Source organism: Colobus angolensis, unplaced genomic scaffold (genome assembly GCF_000951035.1).
Source record: "Colobus angolensis palliatus isolate OR3802 unplaced genomic scaffold, Cang.pa_1.0 Scaffold150, whole genome shotgun sequence".
Lineage (NCBI taxonomy): Eukaryota > Metazoa > Chordata > Mammalia > Primates > Cercopithecidae > Colobus > Colobus angolensis.
The window spans coordinates 7,224,384-7,232,642 of record NW_012114600.1 but is presented as its reverse complement, the minus strand read 5'-3'; the positions used below and the strand labels follow the sequence as shown (position 1 = coordinate 7,232,642).

At 34.3% G+C, this 8,259-nt stretch overlaps 1 protein-coding gene across 1 annotated transcript in view; it reads left to right on the top strand.

Moving 5' to 3' along the window:
* MUC19 (mucin 19, oligomeric) overlaps positions 1-8,259 on the top strand; it is a 199,138-nt gene that overhangs the window by 42,750 nt on the left and 148,129 nt on the right. The window contains 6 exon segments of the mRNA XM_011936117.1: positions 606-690; positions 855-992; positions 1,995-2,144; positions 4,343-4,437; positions 4,866-4,992; positions 6,365-6,611. Of these exon segments, the coding sequence (XP_011791507.1) occupies positions 606-690; positions 855-992; positions 1,995-2,144; positions 4,343-4,437; positions 4,866-4,992; positions 6,365-6,611 (842 nt within the window).

Below are 8,259 nucleotides of genomic sequence, written 5' to 3'. Positions count from 1 at the left end.
AGGATTTTTGAGGTTGAAGAAGAGAAGCTTTACTATGTATACTCAAAGCTTCAGTAAAATTGCATAGAAAATTGATAAAGTCTCTGGAAGTGCCAGCTAGTTACAAAAGTCCTGAAGTATATCAAAATTACCATAGATATGCAATTAATATGTTCATTATGGATCAAATTTATGTGTTCATTGAAATGTTAAACTTTGCAGACCATTTATGAAGGAAGGCAATGGCATTTGTTTAGAGCTTTATTTATTTGGAATTGACATTATATGTGGAAATAGACCTAAATGGGAAGGGTGGATGAGTAGTTTGGACTTTGACCTTTACAGGCTGTTTAACCTTTGGATACCCAAGTTACCGTTTTGTGTTTCCATTTCTGCATTCACATGTTGGGGATGAAGATTTATTTACAATCTGGTACACAGAGTTGGTATGAGAAACAATGAAGCAAAGTGTGCCTTAAAAATGCTTTAAAAATTCTGTATTTTAGATATTTATTAATTAATCCCATAGCATTAAACATCTTATGACATAAAAATTTGGGTTCATATATTACATTAAAATTAATACTGTAAGTTAATATTAACTAACAAAGTGTTTTAAATATTAGTCTGTTCCAGTTGACAAATACATATTCAGCAGTGATGGAACAGTCACAAATGACAAGATTAGAAATCAAGGTTATTACTATTCAGGTAAGTTTAATGGCAACATTTTAAAATACGTGTAAGGTGCAGTCATTTTTTCAATTTTTAAAGCTATTACATTTCTGATTTTTAACAGATATCAAAATATTAAAGTATTTTAAGAAAGTAGGAACTGTTGAACATGTAATTAATGTTCTTAATTATTTTAACAGATAAAATACAGATTTTCAACGCATCTTCCTCATATCTTCAAGTAGAAACATACTTTCATGTAAAACTACAAATACAAATTGTTCCTGTGATGCAATTATATGTTTCTATGCCACCCAACCAATTCACAGACACTGTGGGTAAGTCCTCTGAATTAAGTTGTATTCCCAAGGCTGAAATATTACCATCACTTATTCTAATTTCTTAATTAGATAATTAATTAATAACACTAAGCCCATAAACCATTTTGACTTAATCTTTCCTTCCACATTGTAGTAAAATAATTCCAACTTACTTGTCATAGTAAAGATGCCTTTACTTATTACAAAATCTATTCCCTAAAGATTTTAACAATTTAAATTTTTAAACATTTTAAATTAAGGCTTTTATTTAAATGAGATTTGATAATATATGTGCTAATGTATCACTTTGCTAGTGTGTGCTACTAAAGCTTTAAACTGTAGTTGAATAAATGAAAATATTATAGATATAAATCTTTTGAAAATCACGGTTCATATAAAAGCTACACTGTGACTTGTCTTTCTGGGAGATCATATGGTCATTTCTTTCACTGATGTTTTCTGTCTTATAAATCAGTTATTAACTACAGCAGTAAATGTTGAGCAAAACAAACAAAGATTATGGCAAGTGCCACAAAGACTATTACTTAATAAACAGCAGAAGCTTTTGTGACACACCTGTACTCGAGAAGGTAACTTATTTACACAAAGGAATAGATGTAACTCATAGGTCAGAAGGGTCTGGGTTAAAAAGGCATATAGCACTCAACATGATTCAACTATCCACACAGAAATCATGCAAATGTGAGTCATAAGTTCCTACTTAGAAGCACTCTTTCTGTTGGCTCCTCCAAAGAGATACAAGTTACAGCGACAAATAGGAAAAAGACAGTATTCATGGCAAATGGTGTTTCAGTGCTCCTGGAATGCGAATGAAAGGGAATTTGGGTGAAATCTGAAATGCCATGACATTTTACTTAATGTATGAAGGCTAAACAAGGCATATTCTCAGGTAACTTCTACAGGTTTTCTCTTGGGCAAAGAACTGAATGTGCAATGAGGATTTGAATCCAAAAAATTGAGTAGGTGAGATGTGAAACTTTGCTGTGTGCTCTTATGCAGGACTCTGCGGTTCCTACAACAACAAAGCAGAGGATGATTTCATGTCAAGTCAGAATATATTGGAGAAGACATCTCAAGCATTTGCTAATTCTTGGGAAATGATGTCCTGTCCTAAAGGAAACCCCTCTTCATGTATTAGTATAGAAAAAGGTAATGTTAATTGACTATTGAAATCTGTAATTACGTATTTGGTGCTAGGAATTATGTACTTATTTTGGTAATAATATGAACACGTCAGATAATCCTGGCTTTAGCTAGTTTTTGTTGTATTGTCTGAATTTTGGAGGACACAACAGAGAAGCAGTCTGGTTGGCTGATCTTATTCCTCCAAAACAAATACTTCATCTTGGTTGTTTGCTTTTCTATACCTACTCCTTTCCTTTTTACACAATTTTCACCGTCACTATAGAATAACAAGATTAGAAGAGATTTGGGGCACATTTAGTTCTTCAATTATTCCCTCCTTTAACTTAGTCATAAAAATGGTCATTGGTTGAACTAGCAAGACTCGCCCAAACTGGTGAAGCCACTTGATGATAGAGCTGTGGCTAGGTCCAGGTGTCCTAACTACTGCTGTCCAAGCCCCAATACAGACGTTAATTAAACTTTACACTGGTATGATTCAGCTTACATTTATGCTTACCAAAAGGCTTTTAAAATATTAGTTCAATTTATTTCTACCAAAACTCATGAGCAGCATGGGTGGGACTATTATCCCCATTAATGTAGATAGTGGGGATAATGGAGCACAGAGAGGGTTAATAAAGATCCCTAGTGAATAAGGATGACAGATGAGAAATTCAAGTATTTTGAATCCAAGTCATGCTTTGGTCGCTCCTCTGGTATTGCTGATACTAATAAATGCTTTATTTTGTGTTGCTTCTTTCATTAAAAAAAAAAAGAGTGCAATGGAAGCTAAGTTAAGATATATTATATTGACATGTTAATTAGCTGTTTCTAAATTAATATATACTTGAAATAGTCTTATCAGATTATAATATTATTTTAACATTACTAAGGCAATTCCTTTTGAAAGCCTTGTCTACTAATTTTGATTTGAAAGAGTTGGTAGAAGCATTAATGTAAACATCATAATACATATTTCAGGGTTTCAATTATCATATTATTTTGATTTTGGAGTGTTGCAATGAAAACAGTTATAATGAGAATGTATATCTCATAAGATACCAAGTCAATCTATGTTAAGCAGACTATATGCCACCACTTTGGAGAGATATAGAAATTAATTAAATTTAATTTTCAGTGCTTTACATTTAACTTAACATAAAATACAGAAAATTAAACTGTATTTTAATAAGCTGTTAGTAATATTTAGATAAAAAGTGGTGATACTGGGTTGCCAATTTGTTAAAATTTTGGAAATAATTGGTCTCAGTTTGTTTTTAATAGAGACAGCTTCCTCTATTACCAAAAATCCTTAGGCCAAGCACTTATTACTCAGATGCTATTGTTATGACTTTTATTTTTGTTAATTTAATACTATGCTAGTTATTTATAGACCAACGAAATATCAATTAAAAAACAAAACAAAATTGGTGTGTTGGAATTATTGATACTGGTTGTGCTAATATATGACCTTCAGGAAAACTGATATAATCTTCTATAATCTTCTGAGGTGACTGGGATCATGTGGTGGTTGGCGGGGGGCATTGTTGTGGTTGCTTTATTTACCAACTCATCACAATTTAGCTATAAATATATATTTTAAAGTTAAAAGGAATCTAAAGATATGATACGGTCCCCTAATTCCATTTTTATATAGAAACTGCATTTCAGAGAAAGGTAAATTGATTTAATCCAAAATTCCAAAGCTAACAAAGACTTTGCCTCTTAGTGTAAGATTTTTAAATTATAGCATGCCATCTTTGCATATAGTGACATTTAGATGTATTACAGCAGAACACTTTAAAAATTGTTTTAATAGAGAGAACAGTTAAAATTGTACATCTTTTCTTTCAATTAAAGAATTATGGCCGGATGCGGTGGCTCACTTCTGTCATCCTCGCACTTTGGGAGGCTGAGGTGGGCGAATCATGAGGTCAGGAGATCGAGACCACCCTGGCCAACACGGTGAAACCCCATCTCTACTAAAAATACAAAAAATTAGCTGGGCTTGGTGACACACACCTGTAATCCCAGCTACACAGGAGGCTGAGGCAGGAGAATCACTTGAACCCAGTAGGCAGAGGTTGCAGTGAGCTGAGATCATGCCACTGCACTCCAGCCTGGGCAAAAGAGTAAGACTCCATCTCAAAAAAAAAAAAAAAAAAAAGGAAAGGATTATGACATTATTGAAACTAATTTTGAGTGCACTGATTTTCTTCCAGAAAAGTTTGCTGAAAGGCACTGTGGAATTCTTCTTGATTCAAGTGGGCCTTTTGCTTCCTGCCACCCAATTGTGAACCCTAAACACTATCATGAGGTATGTGAGGCTCTAACATTAACACTTCTTGTTGACAAATAATTTGCTGATATTGACAAAAGCATGTAGATATTAAATATTTTTGAATAACAGCCATTGTCAGTAGATTAAAGTATATCCTTCGATATGTATTAGATTCTATTAATTCATTCTTGTGTTAGATATGCCAACTTCAGAAGAAAAGCTGTGCTGGAAAATAACCCCAAATAAGAAAAATCTTGAATAGGTTTCTCTTTCTGCCTTTATAAAATGTTTTGATAAGCAGGCTAATAATTCATTTACTATTTTGAATATTTAAAAATGTTTTTGAACATTTCAAAAAAACTTTTTTTGGAGTAGAAGAGTGGTTAGGAACTAAATTATACTCAGTTTACCTGTTCTTCTGAGTAACTTCATAATGTAATATAAATTTGTTTCTTATTTTCAAGGAATGCAAAAAATATACTTGCTCTTGTGAAAACAGTCAAGACTGCCTATGTACAATTTTAGGCAACTATGTGAAAGCGTGTGCTGAGAAGGAAACATACATAGTAGAATGGAGAACTGGCCTATGTGGTAAGCCGCAGAGAAGCTTTCAGTAACTATTTGCTATAGTGGGGTGTGTGTGTGTGTGTGTGTGTGTGTGTTGTGTGCGTGTGTAGGCATATGTGTTTACAAATTTTTAACTAGTTCTTTCAAAGATGATTTTTTTGTTTTATTTTTAATATCCTTGTGCAATCCTTACATATTTTACTTCTTGATTTATTGATCTTGATTTAATATATTCACATATAGAGAAAAACCAGAATATATATGTATTTATATATAAATATATGTTTCTGTTCAATTATTGTGTGCTGAAATTTAAATAATGTTCTGACTGCTAATGTATTTGTAAATGACATCTTAATATGAATAATTTATGTTGAGAAAAAACAAAAATGAACCAATAAATTAAGGGCTCAACTATGATATTTTTAAAACCTTGCTTTGTTTTAAAATATTTATTGCACTGTTTGACTATGACTTCACAAAAACACTTGATTTACCAAGAGAAAAACAAAAACAAACAACAAACTTTGTAGAAACACACCTCTTGTAGATCATATTTAACACCTCATTGCTTGTATCTAGTTAATCAATAAGATCTGTCCATTTCACCTCCAAAATCTCTCTTAAATTTATTCACATCTCTCCATCTATATTGCCACCAACCAGATTCAAGAAACTACCATTGTTTTTTCTCCTGGGTGATTTCAGTAGCCTCCTTCAATATTTACTCTTGGCTTCCTCTAATCCATTTCCTACAGAAAAACCAGGGTAATCTTTAAAACCAAGCCAAATGGAACCAAGCATATCATGTGACACTCCAGTCTAAAATAAGTTAATGGTGTCTCATTGCTCTAAGGCTAAATAGCAAACTCCTTAAGGGGGCCCTGTAAATTTTAACCACTGATTCATTCTGTCTCTGGCCATATAGTTTCTATTCTTCTATGTGCTCTTTAAAAGACTCATTCTCTCTCTGATTTAGGCTATTCTCCAGACAGAATCACCTCTCTCCAGACTGTCTTCTTGCTCTTCATCTACTCACGCTCTTCACTAAGTGTAGATCCTCATCTGTACACAGTTAGTGCTTCCCCTCTTCTTTCTTCACAGCATGTACTATGACTGTCCCTCCACTGGGAATATAAGTCATGTGAAAGCAATGTATTGCTTCTCCTGTTTATGGGCTTAATCCCCAGCAAAGAGTTTAAACACATTAATAGGAATTCAGTATTGACTGAAAACAAAAAAGAATTAAAAAAACCCAGTGAACAAGGACTTAAAAAATTCATAATCTCTTTTATGAAAATTCACAATGATATCTATAAACATTGAGCTGAAATAAAATTGTTTATTTCCCTGAGTATGTACATATTCATTGTTTCTTTTGTCTCTGTACCAACAGAACATTCTTGTCCAAGTGGACTAGTTTTCAAGTACAATGTAAAAGCCTGTAATAGTTCTTGCCGATCACTGTCAGAGAGAGATAGGAGCTGTGATGTAGAAGATGTTCCAGTTGATGGATGCACCTGCCCTGATGAAATGTACCAGAATAATGAAGGAAAGTGTGTAATGAAATCTCAGTGTGACTGCTACATAAATGACGAGGCCATGCAACCAGGCAAACTCATCCATATTGATGACAATAAATGGTATGGAAATTACATGTATACTTGCTATGACACTGAAATCAACAGACTGTGTTCTTTTCAGAGAAATGGTCTTTTGTCAGTATGAAGTCTTTTCAGACTGGTCATACTTATGATTCTTATTTCTTAATAAAAATCTCTTTTATTCTGGAAGGCTCATTGCATCCTAATGGATATAGATTATCCCACTCTGGTTTTGTTTTAAACACCAGTAGAAAAATATTCTGGTAAATTCTATATACAGACAGTGTGAAGTGATTTCATATTCAGAAGATGCTCTCTAGCTGTCTCTCAGTAGTCATCATTCAACAAACACTTATTAAGTGTCTGCAGTGTGCCACGCCTTGTGCTGAGTGCTGGAGTTGCAAAGCTGAAGGAACATTGTCTTGGACTCAGAGTAAAGGGGGCACAAACTATTAGAAGGAGGTTTGTATACTAGAATATGGTAGCAGAAAGAGCCAGGTACTACCTGCGGAGATTAAGGAAAACTTCTCAGAGAAGACAGGCAAATGAACGGTATGAGGGAATGAATCTTTTTCCAGACAAAATTGAAATGTAGAGGATGATTTCCTGTAAACAGAATGCACAGATGTAGGAAATGTTAGAAAAAAACTACACATGTGGGTTGTTTTGTACAGGATTGGGTTAGAAACACCGACAGTGGTCATATCATAACCAAGAATTTGGAATTAGTTTCTGAAGAATTGAAGAATTTTGACTATTTTGGCCGAGGAGGCTATGATTTCTACAGTTTGGAGTGAAGTAATTTTTTTCTTTCTTTCTTGTTTTTTGAGATGGGGTCTCACTTCAATTGCCCAGGCTGGAGTTCAGTGGCACAGGTTTGGCTCACTGCAGCTCCAACCTCCCTGGGCTCAAGTGATTCTCCCACCTCAGCCTCCTGAGTAGCTGGGACTACAGGTGCATGCCACCATGTCCAGCTAATGTTTTGTATTTTTAGTAGATACGGTATTTCACCATGTTACCCAGGCTGGTCTTAAACTCCTGGACTTAAGCAATCCACCTGCCTTGGCTTCCCAGAGTGCTGAGATTACAGGCATGAGCCACTGTGCTCAGCCTGGAGCAAAGTAATTTAAGCATGTTTTTAATTCCATAGAGAGATGTAGGAATTCTTGACAACGTAATTGCCAAAATGAAATAGCCACTCAAAAATACTTTGAATATACCTCCTCTCTTTTCTTTGGTTTCATGAGGCTATCATTTAGCAATAAGTAATTTTTCTGGATCATTCAAAAGGAAAGCCTAGGTAACCCCTTTATATCAAAGCCCATGAGCCTTTGGCTGGGGTTTGATAATGATAATTTCTTTTTCTCTGTAGTTTTTGGGGAATCAATAGATTAACTTTTTAATGGTGCTTAATAAAGAATTACTATGTTATCTGTTTTAGACATTAGAAAATATGCAGTCTGCTCTTATTTTCATGGGAATCAATACATTAACTTTTCAATGAATCAGGCCAGTACCTCCAAATTATGTTCCCTTCACCATATTTGAGACTTTCCTCAGCTGGCACCACTGTGATAGCTAACTTGGTTGCTCATTGTTGCTGTGTCTCTCTGTCTCCTGTTTCCTGCACTACTGCAAGAATGTGTAGCCTAACGCCACGTGCATACCTATGTAACTAACCTGCACG